The sequence below is a fragment of the Rhinopithecus roxellana genome, chromosome 15, assembly GCF_007565055.1.
Source record: "Rhinopithecus roxellana isolate Shanxi Qingling chromosome 15, ASM756505v1, whole genome shotgun sequence".
NCBI lineage: Eukaryota > Metazoa > Chordata > Mammalia > Primates > Cercopithecidae > Rhinopithecus > Rhinopithecus roxellana.
In genome coordinates this window covers 84,816,357-84,836,306 of record NC_044563.1, presented here as the reverse complement: position 1 = coordinate 84,836,306, position 19,950 = coordinate 84,816,357, and the positions used below count along the sequence as shown (strand labels likewise).

The window sequence follows — 19,950 nt, the reverse complement described above, 5'->3', positions numbered from 1 at the left end:
CAACCCCACTGTGTGTTCTTTGACATTGCCGTGGATGGCGAGCCCTTGGGCCATGTCTCCTTCGAGCTATTTGCAGACAAGTTTCCAAAGACAGCAGGAAATTTTCATGCTCTGAGCACTAGAGAGAAAGGATTTGGTTATAAGGGTTCCCGCTTTCACAGAATTATTCCAGGGTTTATGTGTCGGGGTGGTGACTTCACACACCATAATGGCAGTGGTGGCAAGTCCATCTATGGGGAGAAATTTGATGATGAGAACTTCATCCTAAAGCATACAGGTCCTGGCATCTTGCCCATGGCAAATGCTGGACCTAACACAAACAGTTCCCAGTTTTTCATCTGCATTGCCAAGACTGAGTGATTGGACGCAAACATGTGGTCTTTGGCAAAGTGAAAGAAGGCATGAATATTGTGGAGGCCATGGAGCACTTTGGGTCCAGGAATGGCAAGACCAGCAAGAAGATCACAGTTGCTGACTGTGAGCAGCTCGAATAAGTTTGACTTGTGTTTTATCTTAACCACCAGATCATTCATTCCTTCTGTAACTCAGGAGAGCACCCCTCCACCCCATTTGCTCACAGTATCCTAGAATCTTTATGCTCTCGCTGCAGTTCCCTTTGGGTTCCATGTTTTCCTTGTTCCCTCCCATGCCTAACTGGATTGCAGAGTTGAGTTAAGTTTATGATTATGAAATAAAAACTAAATTAAAAAAAAAGAATTCTTTTAAGCTGAAGGTAATTGAGAAAAAGCAGACACAGGATGAGCTCTCTACCCTCCTCCTAGCTGCCCAAAAGCTAAACACAAATTCCTCTTGTGACGGTGACCCCCTACCCTTGACTTACACTTCTCTGTTATTACCAGAAAGAGAATAACAACCTATCACCAGAGACAATATGGCATTGAGAAAGAGTCTATACAAACCTTACTAATTAGCCCTTATCCTCCATTAGTTTCCACCACATTTTTACTTTCCTACAGTTTGCTACTCTTAGAAGCCTAAAACTTTTTTGGTCACTTTTAAAAAATGTGTTGTTCTTTTGTTAAGATGCTATGTAAACCAATGTTCTAACCACCCCTTTGAGTTAGTTATCAATAGATTTCTCCCATGTTAATGCACATATTAATAAATGTGTTTTTCTCTTATTAATCTGTCTTTTGTCAGTCTAATTTTCAGGGACCTGGCTGGAGAACCTAGGAGGGTAGAAAAAAGGTTTTTCTTCTCCTATGCCTTCATTCATTTGAACATTCTCAGGGATGATTGTGAATAACTCTCTAGATGATGTTAGGGGAAGATTCAGACGGAGACTTGGGGGAGTGTTAGGGACTTAGTGAAAAGAAATGTCTCAAATCCCTAGATATTTTTTTCTATAAATTTAGTTACACCCTCTAAGTCAAATCTCCCTTATTTAATCTCTCACTCAGGGTCTCAACCTTCAATCTATAAGACGAGGCCCTTTTATGGTATCTCTTACATGAAACTGCTTCTTACATAAAAAAATGACAGATTCTTCTTTTGATTCTAAATAAGTACAGATTACCTTTGTGGAGATAGCATCAGGCAATTATGTTTTTCACTTTTTACTTTATACTAACAGAATGTGTTAATTTTGTAATGAAACTATAATAACAAAAGAAGCTATAGAAGAAAATCTTGATCTTGAAATAAAGAGAAACATAATGAAACTAATTTTATAAATATGGAGACTGGCAAAAAAAAAAATTAAAGATTTCTCTTGAGATTACTTGTTGACTTATCTATTGAAAAGCAAATTGGAAAATATATTTTTGGTATATGCTTCTATGTTTTGCATGTATTCTGCTATATTTTTTATTTTGTAAAGGATTAATATAATTTATATATCAAATCTTAAAATCAGATCAAGAAAACTAGAGAAAAATGGAGAAAGATAATTCAAAGAAGATAAAATATAGATATGAATTATTAAAATATAGCCTTTTTTAAAATTCAAAGTAAAAGAACAATGTGATAATATCACAAGTGGTACTGTTCAATTGCTATGAATTTACCTAGCTAATATTTACAGACAATTTGGCACTATTTATCAAAATTTTAAATATGCATGATCTATGATCTAGATGTTCCACTTTTAGGCATTCAGCTAGTGGAAATACAGTTCTACCAGAGGTGCACACAAATATACCTGAAATAAAGTATATTCTAGCTATTTTATATTAGTAAAAATTTTGATAGCAATAAAGTATCCATTAATATACCAGTTATTTATTTTCTTATATCTATCTAATCTCATTATAAACAAAACAACCCCTGAAGCAGGTATTATTACTCTTTTTTTACAGAGAAGATAACTGAGACTTAAAGAGGATAATTACCAAATTGCCCGTGACAAACAGTTAAGTAGTATGTACTGAATGTGGTGACTACAATCGAACCTGCCCGTGTGATTATAACGCCTTTTTGTAACTTGGTAAAAGTTAAGTTTTTATACTTTAGTAAGCATAAGGGTGTGGATTTGAAACCTAGGAATTCAGACTCTGTTTAGGTTGTTTCAAATATTTTTGTGTTACAAAAATGATGTCACAATGACTAACCTTGTACACATCATTTTGTAATAAGGAGGCATATATGAAATGTAACTCCTGTAAATGTGATTTCTGGATCAAATAATAAATTCATACACATTTTGTTAGACGTTTAAAAATTCTATTGTACGGTCTATCCATAAACAAAGTATGAGAGGCTTCTAACATTATAGCCAGCACAGGGTTAATCCTTTTAACTTTTAATAATCTGACAGGTGGGAAATGGTACCTTGGTATAGTTTTTAATGTATTTTGTCTTATTAATAATAAGCAAAGCATATTCTAATGATGTATCTGTTCTTTATGTTTATCAGGCTTTTGATCATTTTTTTCCTCTACATTTTGAGGAACTTTTATGTATTAGAAAAAACAAGCATTTTATCTATAATATAACTTGAAAAGATTTCAATTTGTCATTGACTTTTGTCTCTTTGCTTATGATTTTTTTTTTTCCCATGAAAGAAAGGGAGGTATATTTCTTATTAGAAAATCATAGAGAAATTCCTGTGGAAGAGACATATAAACAGGGAAATGAAGGAAAGGTGGGAATGAGTCATACAAAGATACAGGAAAAGGATGTTTCAGGAAACAGGAATAACAAGCACAAAAGCCTAACAAGGAAATGAGCTTGGTGTGTCTGTAAAACAGCAGTGAAGTTTATGTGTCTTCAGTGGCATAGTTGTATTTAAAGAAATCTCTACAATTCTTTTAAAAATACATTTAATTTTGACTTGTTAGAATTATATTTGATTGAATTTAGTTATTGTAAATATTAGATTAAAATATTTTTCTGTTTTATTCTTGTCTTCTTTTTCCTATTCCTCCTTGTAGAAGCAAAATTTGAGTATGATACACAATCTGGTTAGGTCTCAGGACAACCATTCGAAGTGTTGGATGAGCCATTCATTAATAATAATTGAAACAATAATACAAATAAAGCTATCCTTTGTAGAGCACTTATTTATATGGAAAGTGCTGTTTTAAGATGGCTATATATTTATTTCTCATTAAATCATTAAGAGAAAGTTATTATTATTATATCCGTTTTAAAGATGAGAAAGTTGCTGGGTGCGAGAGCTCAGGTCTGTAATCCCAGCACTTCGGGAGGCCAAAGCAGGCAGATCACCTGAGGTCAGGAGTTCGAGACCAGCCTGGGCAACATGGCAAAACCCCACTTCTACTAAAAATATGTAAATTAGCCAGGTATGGTAGTGCAGACATGTAGTACCAGCTACTGGGGAGGCTGAAGCACAAGAATTGCTGAAACCTTTGAGGTAGAGGTTGCAGTGAGCCGACATCAGGCCACTACACTCCAGCCTGGGCAACAAAGTGAGGCTTTGTCTCAAAAAACGAAAGAAGAAAAAAGTTGAGATAAAAAAGAGAAGTAAAGTAACTTGCCCAGACTCATACAGTTAGTAAATGGAACAGTCATTTCCAACACATTCAATTTCAAAAAGATCTAGAACTCAAAACTTGATCACCACTTCTTACAGTTTTCTCTTCCACATAATAAGGATGCTAATGACTCCTCTCTCTAATTTTTATTATCATTGTCTTGAGGATGCAGAGAGCTATGTGGAAACAAAAAGGTGGAAATGAACTGAACATTCATTGAATGCTTATTATGCAATTGATACGTAATGTTATATTATTCTCATCTTCAAAGTTGAGCAGAAAATTAAGTTCATGAATATTATGCAAACTCTCAAGCTTATTGAACAAGTAGTACATCTTACTTTTAAATCCACATCTCCTGGCACCTAGCACAATTCTCTCCTCTATGTGGCATTGAGTTCCAGTGTCTCCCAGGAGGAAGAACTCCTGCAAAGAAGAATGAGTCTAGAGCAAAAAAGTGATGTTACATTTTTTTAAAGAAGAATTTTATACAGTTATACTCATATTACATATTTGCCAGGAGAGGGTTCTCATGCTTTGGGGCAATATGATAAAAAGCCTTCAAAATAATCTTTTCTTTCTCAAGAAGTGTACACTCTAGACAGGGAGTTAAGACACAAACATGAGTTTTCTAATAAAACAAGAAGCAATATATTAATGATCCAACAAAACAGTGATTTAGATGAAAAGTGGGGCAGAATCTCAAATGATGGCTCTTTCACTGTGGGCTGAGTATAGGAGTGGGCAGGGTTGAGGTGTGAACTATGTTTTCAAGAATAGTTTGGTCTCGGGCTAAAATTCAGGTTGAGTTCCTCTTCTCAATCTTAGAGAACTTCAGCTTAGGCTAATTCCTGATGTTAATAGTTATTATTGAGTAAGTTATTAAATAACATATAGATGTTTATATTTCTTTTACTATTAAATAATACATACATCCATAGATATTAGATATGAGTAGGTATTTTTATTTCTAATTTTAATGATGAATATAACTTTCAAATACAAAGCATATTTGGATGGATAGGAGGCCTATACAATTGTCTACATTTCAGGGAAAACTTTGTCCAGAACAGGTAATGGTTAGTTCAGAATTATTTGATAAAAGTTGATAAATGGATATGTCCACCTATTTATGCTGCTGCTGTGTTAGTATCTCTGAACATGGGTATATACATGTATGTGATCATGAATTAGTGCAACTGGTAAGAAAAATATCATCCCATGAGACTACAAATTCTTAGACATGACAGTTCTCAGGGGTTCCCATCATGAGAAAGATGTTGAACTGACAAATGTCAAAATTATATACAAGTGATTAAGAACAAATTAGGAAGCCAATGTAAGCAGTTAGAAAAAGGTTTCAGTTAGACTGTAAATTTGGTTTTTACATTTCCCTTAATTAGCTAGTTTTTCTTGAGGTGGTGGGAAATCAGATTGCATTTCAATAGTAAGGGTAAGAGGATTAGATAGATTTTGCTAAGGATTTCCAATAAAAGAAATCAGAGGTGGGTTTGAATAGATGACATATTTAAATAAATTGGAAGATCGATGAGAATAACACAGGGATAATTGGAAAATGTAGAGGCAAGAATGGGCTAAATATGGGACAATTGATAGGTATAGAAAAGGGTTGAGACTAAGTTGAAAGCCTTTATTTAGATCCTTTGGCAAGATTTGAAAACATCTGCTTAGCCCCTTCCAGTATTTGCTTGGTCCTCACTCCATAAATAATGGGATTGAGCATAGGAGGAATGACAACGTAGAGGTTGCCCAGGAGAATATGGATATAGCGTGGGATGCTTCTCCCACCAAACCTATAGGCAAAGACAGAAAAAAGGGCAGGGACATAGAAGAGTAGGATGACACAGACATGGGATCCACAGGTATTCAGGGCCTTGCAGCGGGCATCTGAGAAGGGAGGTGGAAGACTGCTTGGAGGATGTGGATGTAGGAAACAGTAATAAGGATGATGTCCAGGCCTGTGGAGAGAAGAGCAGCTGCCAACCCATACCAGACATTGATGGAAATACCAGAACAGGACAGGTGGGCAAAGCCCATGTGCTCACAAAATGTGTGTGCAATGATGTTGATCCGGCAATAGTGCAGGCGCTTGAGGAGAAAGATGGATGGAAACATAATGTTGAAGCTGCAGTTCAGGGCAGCAGTGGCAATCTTCCCAATGACCTTGCTTGTGAGGATCGTGACATATCGCAGGGGGGAGCAGATGGCCGCATAGCGGTCAAAGGCCATGGCCACTAGGACAGCAGAGTCAGCCACAAAGAGGAAGTGAATGAAGAACATCTGAGTGAGGCAGCCATCAAAGGAAATGTGGCTATAACCTAGCCACAAATTGGCCAGGGCCTTAGGCATGGTGGTGGTAGAGAGCAAGACATCAGCATTGGCCACCATGGATAAGAATATGTACATGGGCTCATGCAGGATTGCCTGGGAGAGGATGACACAAATTAGGATGCCATTGCCTGCCAGGGCGGCAATGTACATGATGCAGAAGGGGATAGATAGCCAGATGTGTAGGTGCTCCAGCCCAGGGATGCCAGTGAGGAAGCAGCCTGCTATGCGAGTGTCAGAGTTGTTCACAGCAGCTATGCTGTTAGCAGAAAAAAGGGCCATGATTTTATGCAGAGTCCTCACCTGTGCCACAGGGAAAAAAGAGCTTCAGATTTTTGAACACATTAGCAGAGTGTCCATGAAAACAAACAACCACAAGGTCTGCATATACTTAGAGGCCCGATGACAGTTATGGCCTCTGCACACAGGCATATCTCTACAGATAATCACACACAGGCTCTGCACACAGCCACATTCTCTCTAAATAATTACACATGGGCTCTGCACAGTTACAGGACCTGCCCACAGACAGGCTCTGTGTTCCTACTCAGAAGCCCTCCACACAACTTTAAGAATTTCAGGAAACTAGGCCAGGCACAGCGGCTCGCGCGTATAATCCCAGCACTTTGGGAGGCCGAGGCGGGTGGATCATGAGGTCAGGAGTTCAAGACCAGCCTGGCTAAGATGGTGAAACCCCATCTCTGCTAAAAATCCAAAAAAAGAAAAAGAAAAAAGAAAAAAGAAAACAGAAAAAAAAAAAATTCAGGAAACTAAAGGGCTCAAAAACATTGCCAGACTCAGCACAGTACCATAGGTCCTGAAAAGAACAGGGATAGGTAGAACATCAAAACCAATCTCCACAATCTCTTTGGGCATGCGAACTGTAATGAGCTCTGCAAAAGCCCCAGGCCCTGCAGAGAGGACTGCCGTCCTACAACAAGAGGACTAAGCAACAATTTGCTTAGCAGATTATATGAAAGAGTAAGGTTGGGGGTGGTGGGTACTGTCAACCCTATATCCCTTTTTCCCTAGGCACAGATGAAGGCTACCTTAAGGTAGCTATGGCATTTAGAAAGAACACAGGAGAGAGTGTGAAAAAACCTGGGTCAGAGTTTTGCCCTGTTAACTATTGGCTGCATGATCTTGGACAAGTCACTTCTCTGAGTAACAATTTTCTAATTTTTAAAATGAGCATAATTGTTTTGTTGGTATATTAAGCTGAATTTTCTCTGTGGAAGGCTTATTAAATTGCATGTGACTTCCTGAGTCACCTCTGTGACTGTGAAATGTGGCACTATCATCCAGAGCAGAAAGGAAGGTGTAGGATGTTTCTGAAGCTTGGTCTCCACAGCATCATCAGTGAACTTGTAAATTCTTCTGCCCTACCACAAACCTACGGATGAGAAAGCCTAGAGTTGGGATAACAATCTGTGTTTTAGCAAGCTCTCTAGATGATTCTGATTCATGCTGAAGTTTGTGAACCACTGATGTAAGAACCTATTGAGCTTTCTTCCCTATCTATTCTAGATGTCTATCATTTCCGCCAGGATCATTTCTTTTTAGTACCCATTGGTTTCTGCTGCATCTGTAAATTCTCAGACTTCAAATAAATCTAACTAGTGTTATCCTCAGCTTACATAGTCAGGATGTGAAAAAAATGATGCAATCACATAAGTAGTCTTTAGTACATATTAGAACAGGTGATTCCTCCTCAGTCCTATTAAACTATTCTCACAATGAATATATGACCTTTTTTTTTTCTTTCTTTTTTTTTTTTTTTGAGATGGAGTCTCGCTCTGTCACCCAGGCTGGGGTGCAATGATGTGATCTTGGCTCACTGCAAACTCCACCTTCCAGGTTCAAGTGAGTCTCCTGTCTCAGCCTCCCGAATAACTGGCATTACAGGTGCCCACTACCATGCCCGGCTAATGTTTTTTGTATTTTTAGTAGAGATGGGGTTTCACCATGTTGACCAGGCTGATCTTGAACTCCTGACCTCAAGTGATCCACCTGCCTTGGCCTCCCAAAGTGCTGGGATTACAGGCGTGAGCCACCATGCCTGGCCTATACGACTTTTATCACTGCCCAAATTCTGTTTTTCTCTCTCCACTGAATGTTTCTCTTTTGTAACTCACATTTCAAGACTATCAGGAACATATCCCTCATATTATTCCCTTCCTGTAAATTTATTTATCTCTGCATCCATCCTGCCCTCATTTCCTCCAGTCCCAGAGAAAGAGGTGTTAATATCTTTTATATTTTCCAATGTTTCCTTTATCATAGCTGCAATGTATTTTACTTTACCTAAATATAAGAAAAGTTTCTTGAGTAATTATTTGGAGGTGCTGGGAAATGAACCTAGGGCCTCATGTATGAATGTTTAACTTACTAGATTCTTTTAAAAACCTTATCCACAGACAACATACATATACATTCATATGTGTACATATGTACATATGCATGTATAAACATGTATTTATGTGTGTATGAATGTATGTAGCTATATCATCAAAAATAATTTCCCCACCTATTCTCTGAACTTCCTTTCTTTCCTACCACTTCAGGGACTTTGTTTCATCAATTATTCTCTCTCTTTATCTTCAGCTTCTCCTAATTTCCTGGATCTTTATTAAAGAACATTCAAATCTTTTTAACCTGAAGACAAGCAAAAAATTAAAAACAACTATAATAAAAACATTTTATTCTACTAAACTCTCTTTTAAATTACAGTTTTGTCTCTCTTCTCTCCTTTAAAAATCATTCTTCCATGAAAGACCACTTTTGACTTTGATTTCTCTACCTTCCACCGGTTCTTCTCTTGTACCCTGGTCTGATCCTGCTCTAATTAAAGTCATCTCTCTCCCTGCAGAATTGTTTACTGTTTGTTTTTCTTAATGGTCTGTAGCCATCCTCTTCTCACTCTTTCCTCTCTCTGGCCAATTTTGTCTACTACCTTGGCTCCACTTATCCTTCATGTGCTAATATCTCCCAAATTTACATTGCCATTATGTTGCTTTCCAGGCTCTAGATCCACTTATCAAAAGACCTCCCAACTGGTCTCCTAGTCTGCAGTTCTAGTCTCTAAACCATTCCTCACAATTAAACAATGTTCCCAAAAGATAATTTTGCATATGCACTATCTTGATTATGGATAACTCCCATTGCCTGAAAGATTCCTGCAACTAACACACACACACACACTGTCTCTCCCTCCCTTCTTTCTCTTTTCTCTACTCATACCAGAAAGCATGTAGGCCCCTGAAACTACTCTTTTTTTCCTGTGGTCTTTTATGCATTCCGCTTCTTCGACATCCATCCTCCTCTTTAATATAGCCAGTCTATGTTTCTCATCCAGAAAGATTTTTCTCATCCCTCCAAATGGCTGGATCAGCAACTTTCTCTGTACTATTGCATTCCCCTGCAGCCATCTCCCTTTCTCCCTCTCTATACTTACTGTACTAAAATATTTTCAGTCCCACTACATTGTGAGCTCTCTGTGAGACAGGACTATGCCTCATTTGCTATTGACTGGGTTAGAATTTACACTTAATAAATGTTTAAAAGAAGGCAGAGGAGGTAAGTTCCCACTCACTCAGCCATGTAAGTTTACACTGACAACAACCAGTACCACAAAAATCACAGGTTTCTCATCATGGATCTTCTGTTCTCATGTTCTCTTCATGTCTGTAGTTGGTGCCACCGTTGTGCTCATTCTTTCCACAGCACCCATCACTCATCATGTTCATCCTCTGCTACATGTTCCCACCTTTGTTGGTGAAATCAGTGCTTGCAAACACCTTTCTTCTCCAACTTGACTTCAGTTCTCCTCCTAAATAATGAACCTCCAAGGCAGCCTGTGTCCATCTGGTGTCTCCCTGTTCCCCATCCTAGTAATTTTTGTTTTCATTCCAATTCAGGCATCCACTAAAGTCTTCACACCTCAAAACTGAGCAACTCTACTTTAAGTGTCTATCTGGCAGCTCTTTTTAAAAAAGCCTTCCACTCCGTGTATACTTAATCCCCTTGTCCATGAGTGCCTCCTTCAGTTATCTTTGAAATCTCCTGTCTTTTCTAATGTATCTTTTCCGATTAAACATCTCTCGGCCACCACAGAAATTTACATCTTTTAGAGTGGAATCAGGTCAGAGATAGACTATTCAAAGTTAAACACAAAATTAAGTACATTAACTATAAGAATGGAAGCAGATTTTATTTACTTTCGCTTGGCTTTAGGCTTCAACTCTGTAAGTCTGAGTTCCTTGGTTAGAAACTTGAATAATACTGACCACATTTAATGCCCGCAGTCACTAACAATTCCTTGTCCTGGCTCATATTCCTGGTTTTCATTCTTAGGCAGTATATTTTTGTTTGATAAATTCGTATATATGATCTATTACAAATCTAGGCAGTTTCTATTAGAATTTTTTTGTCATCTGTTGACTTATCCTTTATCAGGTTCTCAAAATATGAATGTTAGTTCCAAACCTTCTCTTCCTTCCTCTCCTCCAAGACCCAGTACAGCAGATGGGCTGATCTCTGCAATGACAGAGAAATCGAGACCATCAAGCAAACATTCCTTTATCTTCTTTTCTCTGTACTCTGGCAATCTTCCTTCATACTCTAATTTTCTTCCATTTTTTTTTTTTAATGGGAGAAATTATCCCCCCTACTATTTTAGTACATTTCTACCACCTGTTTTTGAATCCTTTACCTGACTCCTCTGTCCAGGAACTTGACCCATTTATCCCTTATGCATGATCTCCCATATGCTGTAGTTTCGTTTCCACTGTTCCTCAATGTCTGAGGATATAATCTATCTGTAATTTATGATTCTTGCATCCTCCTTGAGAGCCAAGGATTATTTACTCATCCAATCTCTCCAACCTTACCTAGAAAGTGACCCTCCAAACTGCCCTTCTTCCACTCTACCCCTCAGGAAAACACAATTCATTCCAGCTACCCTTGCCCATTATTCTCTCTGTCCCTCTTTGAACATTGCCAATTTCTCATCCTATTCCTCCATATCAATACTTCCTCTTTATCCTAAAAATATCTGACCCAGACTTACCTCCCTGATGTCATCTGCTCAGATTCACAGCTTCTCAATTCCACAATTCATACACAGTGCTGGCTTCCTTAACATATAGAATCGAATCTCAGGTCTTGTCTCATACAGTGTTTATTCCCTCCTGTCCTCTGGGAGCAGGGATTCTCCTGCCTCTGTATATCTTTCCCTTTCTCAGCTCTAATTTCCTCCCCTGCCATCAGGGCCCATTTCGCCCTCCCGTTCAACACAAGGAGCCAAGCCACATGGTATATACTTTGGTATGGAGCCAGATAGAAGAGATTATTGATAGACACTCTTAATATCTGAAAAAGGGAAGAGCTCAGCAACAACTCAGAGGCTCTTGGTCTCAGAGTGTTCATTAAATTTGTCTTTGCATTTCTTGTTTCAATACTAGTTGTTTTCCATGTCTTCAATTCCACCTTTTTTTCTCTTTTCCTAGTGTTCTTCGTAAAGTCTTTTTCTCTTGGGGTTTTTAAATTTATCACCTTCTTTGTGTCTGTCTGAAAACCCAGGTTTCTTTTTTACCTTAGAGCTTTTCCTTTACCCCTCCACTGCCCCTAAACATCTATTACATTCATATATTATTCTAAAGGGAGGGATGTACAGGGATTATTACCCCTGTCTTGCTCACTCAAACATTTGACAATGCCTGATTGATCCCTTCATTGGGTCAGCATTTGAGATCAATAGATGAAGAAATCATGTCTCCTTACCATGAACAGTTATCATTAATTGCAATACAGCAGTGAGTACAACTTGCTGTGAGTCCAGAATCCAGATAAATAATTCATCTGGTATAGCTAGGGGAGGCTTCACAGAGTATCAAATTGTAGTTAGCACAAGAGAGAGTATGTGAGGTTATTGTGACTGCTTAATTGAAACAATGAATATAAAAGGACTTTAAGGATGAAATAAATGATAATGGCAATGCTTTCAAGAATGTAGACTAAGGGGTAAGAAGAAAATAATAACACTAGAATCATGACAGAAATAGTAAAGACTAATATTCAGGGTACAATAAATTGTATCAATCTGTCTCAGAACCTTTCAAAATTAAGATGAGTTCTTTTCCTGGGCCAGGCTTAACTTAGTTTTTCTTTCTTTTTTTTTTTTTTTTTAATTGAGATATAATTCACTCACCATAACATTTACTTTTTTAAAGTGTAAAATTCAGTGGCTTCTGGTTTATTCACTAGGTTTTTCAACTATTACTATTAATTCCAGAACATTTTTTATACCCCAAGGAGAATCTCCCTGCTCATTAGCAGTCACACCACATATTTCCCTCCGCCTTGGCCTCTGGAAACCACTAATCCATTGTCTGTCTTTATAGATTTTCCTATTCTGGACATTTCATATAAATCAAATCACAAAATTGTGATCTTTCAATGTGGTTTCTTTCTCAGCAACTGTTTTCAATGTTCACCTATTTTGTAGCATGTGTCAATACTTAATTCCTTTATATGCCAAATATCTGATTGCATGGATATGATGCATTTTATTTATCCACCCTTGGATTGATGAACATTTGGTTTATTTTCATTTGGGGGATGCTATTATAAATTGTGATGCCATAAAACATTTGTGTGCCAGTTTCTGTGTGGATATGTTTTTATTTCTCCTGGGTTTATATCTAGAAGTGGAATTGCTGGATTATATGTTAACTCTAATTGAGTTTAATTGTTTGAGGAATGCTAGACTGTTTTTCAAAGTGGTTGTACCATTTTGCTTTTCCACCAACAGTGTATGAGGATTATAATTTCTCCACATCCTCGCCAACACTTGCTGTTACCTGAAACTTTAAATCTAGATATCTTAGTAAGTGTGAGGTGATCTCTCATTGTGGTTTTGATTTGCATTTCTTTGATTATTTGCTTATGGGTTCATTGCCATTTCCATACCTGCTTTGAGAAATATCTATGAACATTTTTTGCTTATTTGCAATATTTGACTTTTTATTATTGAATTGCAAATATGGCAAAGGTTGCTTATTAATTCTAGATAAAAGACCCTTCTCAAATATATGATTGGCAATTTTTTTTTCATTCTGAGTGTCATTTTTTCACTTTCTTAGTGGTGTCCTTTGAAGAATAATTTATTTTTTAATTTTGATGAAGTACAATTTATCTGTCTTTTCTTTTGTTGCTCATGCTTTTGGTGTCATATCTAAGAATACTTTGCCAAATCCAAGGTCACGATGTTCTCCCGCCTTATGTTTTCTTGTAGTTTTATAATTTTTGCTCTTTGTTTTGTATATTGACTTTGATTGTTATATATTGATCTGCAACACTTTGGACTCATTTATGAGTCCTAATAGTTTTTTAAGTGTCTCATTTAGCACTTTCTGTTTTTTTTTTTTTTTTTTTTTGAAATGGAGTCTCGCTCTGTCACCCAGGCTGGAGTGCAGTGGCACAATCTCAGTTCACTGCAAACACCACCTCCCAGGTTCACACCATTCTCCTGCTTCAACCTCCTGAGTAGCTGGGACTACAGGTGCCCGCCACCACACCCAGCTAATTTTTTGTATTTTTTGTAAAGACCGGGTTTCACCGTGTTAGCCAGGATGGTCTCGATCTCCTGACCTCGTGATCTGCCCGCCTTGGCCTCCCAAAGTGCTGGGATTACAGGCGTGAGCCACCGCGCCTGGCCAGCACTTTCTATGTATAAGATCATGCCATCTGTGATTAGAGATAATCTTACTTACAACTTTCAATTCTTGGTGCCTTTTATTTTCTTTTATTTGAGCTGTGAATTTTTCATAGATGACCTTTACCAGGTTCTGAGAGTTTCATTCTATACTAGTTTGTGGAGTGTCTTATTTTGAAGATTATCTTCTATTTGAAGGATAATTTTGCCAGATATGGAGTTCTTGCTGACAATTTATTTTCTTTCAGCATTTTAAATGTGTCATCCCCCTACCTGAATAAGCATTAATGTTATTCAGGATCCCTTGCACATAATGAGTCACTTCTCTCTTTCCTCTCCCTCTTTTAAATAATGTGTTGCTGCTTTACTAATAAGTATAAGAATAATGCAAATGCCTCCTGTAATCTCAGCACTTTGGGAGGCCGAGGCAGGTGGATCATCTGAGGTCGGGAGTTCGAGACCAGCCTGACCAACATGGAGAAACCCCCTCTCTACTAAAAATACAAAATTAGCTGGGCGTGGTGGTGGGTGCCTGTAATCCCAGCTACTTGGGAGGCTGAGGCAGGAGAATGGCTTGAACCCGGGAGGCAGAGGTTGCGGTGAGCGGAGATCATGCCATTGCAATCCAGCCTGGGCAACAAGAGTGAAACTCTGTCTAAAAAAATAAAAATTAAAAAAAAAAATGGAAATGCCTTTCTGCCCATGGATGCCACCAAAGAAGCATCATTAAAATCTCTCTTCTCCCTGCCCTCATGTCTAAGTCAGAGTCTCCTTAAGAGCCCGAACAGCTGAGGAAGCTCTTCATTGGAGAGTTGAACTTTGAAACAACCAATGAGAGACTAAGGAAGGAGCTGTTTTGAGCAATGGGGAACACTCATGGATTGTGTGGTAAGGAGAGACCCAAACACCAAGCGCTCTGTGCCACTGTGGAGGAGGTGGATGCAGTCGTGAATGCAAGGCTACACAAGGTGGATGGAAGAACTGTGGAACCAAAGAGAGCTGTCTCAAGAGAAGATTCTCAAAGACCCACTTAACTGTGAAAAAGATATTTGTTGATGGCATTAAAGAAGACACTGAAGAATATCACCTAAGAGATTATTTTGACCAGTATGGAAAAATTGAAGTGATTGAAATCACGACTGACTGAGGCAGTGGCAAGAAAAGGGGCTTTGCCTTTGTAACCTTTGACAACCATGACTCTGTGGATATGATTGTCATTCAGAAATACCATCCTGTGAATGGCCACAATGGTGAAGTTAGGAAAGGCCTGTGAAAGCAAGAGGTAGCTAGTGCTTCAGCCAGCCAAAGAGGTCGAAGTGGTTCTGGAAACTTTGTTGGTGGTCATGGAGGTGGTTTCGGTGGGAATGACAACTTTGGTCATGGAGGAAACTTCAGTGGTTATGGTGGCTTTGTTGGCAGGTTATGGTGGTGGTGGATATGGTGGCAGTAGGGATGGCTATAATGGATTTGGTAATGATGAAAGCAATTTGGGAGGTGGTGGAAGTTACAATGATTTTGGGAATTACAACAATCAGTCTTCAAATTTCGGACCCATGAAGGGAGGAAATTTTGGAGGCAGAAGCTCTGGCCCCTATGGTGGTGGAGGCCAATACTTTGCCAAACCACGAAACCAAAGTGGCTATGGTGGTTCCAGCAGTAGCAGTAGCTATGGCAGTGGCAGAAGATTTTGATTAGGAAAGAAAGCTTAGCAGGAGAGGAGAGCAAGAGAAGTGACAAGGAAGCTACAGGTTACAACAGATTTGTGAACTCAGCCAAGCACAGTGGTGGCAGGGCCTACCTGCTACAAAGAAGACATGTTTTAGACAAATACTCATGTTTATGGGCAAAAAAACTCAAGGACTGTATTTGTGACTAATTGTATAACAGGTTGTTTTAGTTTCTGTTCTGTGGAAAGTGTAAAGCATTCCAACACAGGATTATAATATAGATTTTTAATTTTTTTTGCACCCATGCTGTTGAATTCTCAATGTAATAGTCTGATTGTGATGCTGAGTAAATGTCTTTAAAAAGACCGGAAATAAGTAGAAATTGTAAAATATAATAAAAATGATAATAAAACAGCTATGTTTGGAAAAATTTTCAACTTCACTAGAAATAGAATATATATTCCCACCAAGCTAGCAAAGGTCAAAGAATTATGAGCCTATCAACTTTTTTTAAGTCTATGCTTTTTATTTTTTACCAAAGAGGTGACACATTTTATGTAAATGCTTTACTTCTTTGAGATGGAAAGTGAATACTGCCATGCCTGAGTACTTTACTATGTGCCAGCTCTGGCACTAAGGCAATTAAGATAAATATTTTAGGAAGAATAGGAACTATTTGAGAGCATTTTCATATAAAAATGATTCTAAAGAAAATGTGCTCAGAAGTTTTGGAACACACTCACTTCTCTCTTGATGCTTTCATGATTTTCTTTTTGATTTTGGCTTTCAATATTTTCATTATTATGATATGGATATCTTAGTTTATCCTACATGGAGTTCTTTGAGCTTCTTGAATGTGTAGAGTCATATTAAAAAAAATCAAATTTAGGAAGTTTTTTTGCCATTAGTTTTCCAATATTCTTTCTACGTCTTTGTCTCTTGCCCCCCCTTTCTAGGACTCTCGCTATAAATATGGTGGTATACTTGGGTATGTCCCAAATGTTTCTGAGTCTCTGTTTATATTTTGTCTTTTTCTTTCAATTCTTCATATTGGATAATCTAAATAAGCTTATCTTTGTTTGCGGATTCTTTCTCTTGATTGCTCAAATCTGCCTTTGAATTCCTTTAGTGAATTTTTAATTTTAGTTTTTATAATTTTTTTTTTGATACGGAGTCTCACTCTGTCACCTAGGCTGAAGTGCAGTGGCATGATCTTGACTCACTGCAACCTCCACCTCCTAGGTTCAAGCAATTCTTCTGCCTCAGCCTCCTGAGTAGCTGGGACTACAGGCGCACAAAGCCACACCATGCTAATTTTTTGTATTTAAGTAAAGACGGGGTCTCACCGTGTTGCCAAGGCTTGTTGCGAACTCCTGAACTCAGGCAATCTGCATGCCTCAGCCTCTCAAAGTGCTGGCATTACAGGCATGAGCCACAGTGCTCAACCTATAATTAAAAAAAAAATTATAGTCACCTTGAAACATACATATTTTTTCTTGTCATGTAATTTTGTTTTGTGTAAGCATTTCCTTTTTTTTTTTTTTTTGTCATTATACTTGAAGTTCTAAGATACATGTGCAGAACGTGCAGGTTTGTTACATAGGTATAAGACGTGCCATGGTGGTTCGCTGCACCCTTCAACCCATCATCTACATTAGGTATTTCTCCTAATGTTGTCCCTTCCCTAGCCCCCAACCCCACAACAGGCCCTGGTTTGTGATGTTTCCCTCCCTGTGTCCATGTGTTCTCATTGTTCAACTCCCACTTATGAGTGAAAACATGTGGTGTCTGACTTTCTGTTCCAATGTTAGTTTGCTCAGAATGATGGTTTCCAGCTTCATCCATGTCCCTGCAAAGGACGTGAACTCATCCTTTTATATGGCTATATAGTATTCCATGGTGTATATGTGTCACAATTTCTTTATCCAGTCTATCATTGATGGGCATTTGGGTTGGTTCCAAGTCTTTGCTATTGTGAACAGTGCTGCAACAAACATACATGTGCATGTGTCTTTACAGCAGGATGATTTATAATCCTTTGGGGTTATACTCAGTAATGGGATTGCTGGGTCAAATGGTATTTCTGGTTCTAGATCCTTGAGGAATCGCCACATTGTCTTGCACAGTGGTTGAACAAATTTACACTCCCACCAACAGTGTAAAAGCATTCCTATTTCTCCACATCCTCTCCAGCATCTGTTGTTTCCTTTTTAATGATCACCATTCTAACTGGCGTGGGATGGTATCTCATTGTGGTTTTGATTGCATTTCTCTAATGACCAGGGTTGATGAGCTTTTTTTCATATGTGTGTTGGCTGCATGTCTTCTTTTGAGAAGTGTCTGTTCATATCATTTCATATCTTCCTGCAACTAGCTCAGTGTCTGCCCAACCGGCCACCCAGTTTTGTGCTAGAAACCCACGGCCCTGGTGGTGTAGGCATCCAAGGGAATCTCCTGGTCTGCGGGTTGCAAAAACTGTGGGAAAAGCATAGTATCTGGGGTGAAATGCACTGTTCCTCACGGCACGTCCCTCACAGCTTCTCTTGGCTAGGGGAAGGAGTTCACCAACTCCTTGTGCTTCCTGTATGAGGTGACGCCCTACCCTGCTTCGGTTTTCCCTCTGTGGGATGCACCCACTGTCTAACCAGTTCCAATGAGATGAGCCGGGTGCCTCAGTTAGAAATGCAGAAATCACCTGCCTTCTACATTGATCTCACTGGGAGCTGCAAACCAGAGCTGTTACTATTCGGCCATCTTGCCATCCACCCTTCAGTTTTTACAATTTTTAACACCAGAATGTCTCTTTGGTTTCTTTTTATAAATTCTGTTTGTTGACATTTAATATTTGGTGTGATGCTTTTCTCATATTTTCCTTTAGTTGTATAGTCATGATTTCCTTTAGCTTTTTGAATATATTTAAGCCAGCTCATTTAGTCTTTGTATAAAAACATCTGGGTTTTCTCAGGGACAGATTTTGTTGACTTTTCTTTTTCCTGTGTGTAGGTCATATGTCTTATATCTTTGAATGTCTCATAATTTTTTTTTGTTAAAACTGGAAAATGTAAATAATATAAAGTGATAACCCTGGAAAGTAGATTCTCCTCTATTCCCAGGATTTGCTGTTGTTGTTAATTATTGTAGGCTTTTCTTTTTTAAGTGATACTTTTGGTACTATTTCTGTAAAGGTTTTATTGGTTGTCACATACAGCCACCGAATTTTCTACTCAGTTATCTTAGTGGTCAGCTAATGAGCAGACAGAGATTTTCTTAAATATCTGTGAACAATAAATCTCCCAGGTTGCTGAAGGGCTTCATTGGCATTTTGAGGCACACATTAAACACTTAGCAGTGCACTTTACAACCCTTTCTTTGCCTCCACTTCCTGCTTTTGCAGTATATTAAGGTCAGCAATAGGTGAGAGAATAGGGCCTCCTCACAGCTCTTCACAAGCACCTGAACTTCTGGATTCCCACAGATATGTCAGTCCTTTTCAAAACGTGATTAAGTAATCCTGGAGAAGGTTTTCAGAGGACGTTAGCACTTTCAAGAATCATAAATAATGGGTAGAATGTAGACATTGAGAGAAGGTAAGATTGCACTTTTGGAGTAAAATATAAGCAGTGAGATGTAAGAATGATTGAGAATATATGAAGTCCTATATGGGTATGCTTTAGGGGAGAATTTTAGACACATTCATATCAGTAGAACCCATATAATACAGGAAAGATATTGCCTGCTGAGCAGGGAAGTAAAATGTATTCTGTAGGCATAAAGGGAATAGTTATGTGCTTTTACACAAGATTGTGAGTGACTTGATAGTTTCCTGTTTTCAGGGACAAATAAGGTAGCACAATTAGGTAAAGGTTTGCAAAATATTGACAGAACCAGAATAAGAATCAGCATTCTCATTCTACAGCTCCAATTAATAATCAGGATAGGTTCAGGTGAGGCAGTGGTGAAGAAATGGAGTAGGCAGATAAAAGAGGGGTTCCAAAAGAAAAATCACAGAAGTAGGAAAATAAAACATCGGGTTTGAAGGAGGAGGAAGAGTCATAGTCAACCCTCAGATTACATCCTTGAGAAATCTCAGACTGAATTAGTTGGTGAGAGAAAAACAGTCCTGGAATTTTAGTTGACAACAAAGGGCCAGTATTATCTCAGGTTACGGGTCTGGTGGGACATGGTCCTGATATACTAACAAGGTGGTTATGGTAATGGCTATAGGCAGGAAATTGTGAGTTAAATTAATACCTTTTGTCAGCCT

At 38.3% G+C, this 19,950-nt stretch overlaps 1 protein-coding gene and 1 pseudogene across 1 annotated transcript; one reads left to right on the top strand and one right to left on the bottom strand.

Moving 5' to 3' along the window:
- Positions 1-5,613: 5,613 nt before the first annotated feature.
- LOC104663404 (olfactory receptor 52B6) lies at positions 5,614-6,610 on the bottom strand. Its single transcript, XM_030917294.1, has one exon. The coding sequence runs from the start codon at positions 6,585-6,587 to the stop codon at positions 5,844-5,846; it is 744 nt and encodes a 247-aa protein (XP_030773154.1). The 5' UTR covers positions 6,588-6,610; the 3' UTR covers positions 5,614-5,843.
- Positions 6,611-14,970: 8,360 nt separating this feature from the next.
- Positions 14,971-15,945, top strand: LOC104663403 (annotated as a pseudogene).
- Positions 15,946-19,950: the final 4,005 nt, after the last annotated feature.

Excerpts from the sequence above, each read along its gene's own strand:
- LOC104663404 (XM_030917294.1), bottom strand. The coding sequence starts at position 6,587 with ATGGCCCTTTTTTCTGCTAACAGCATAGCTGCTGTGAACAACTCTGAC.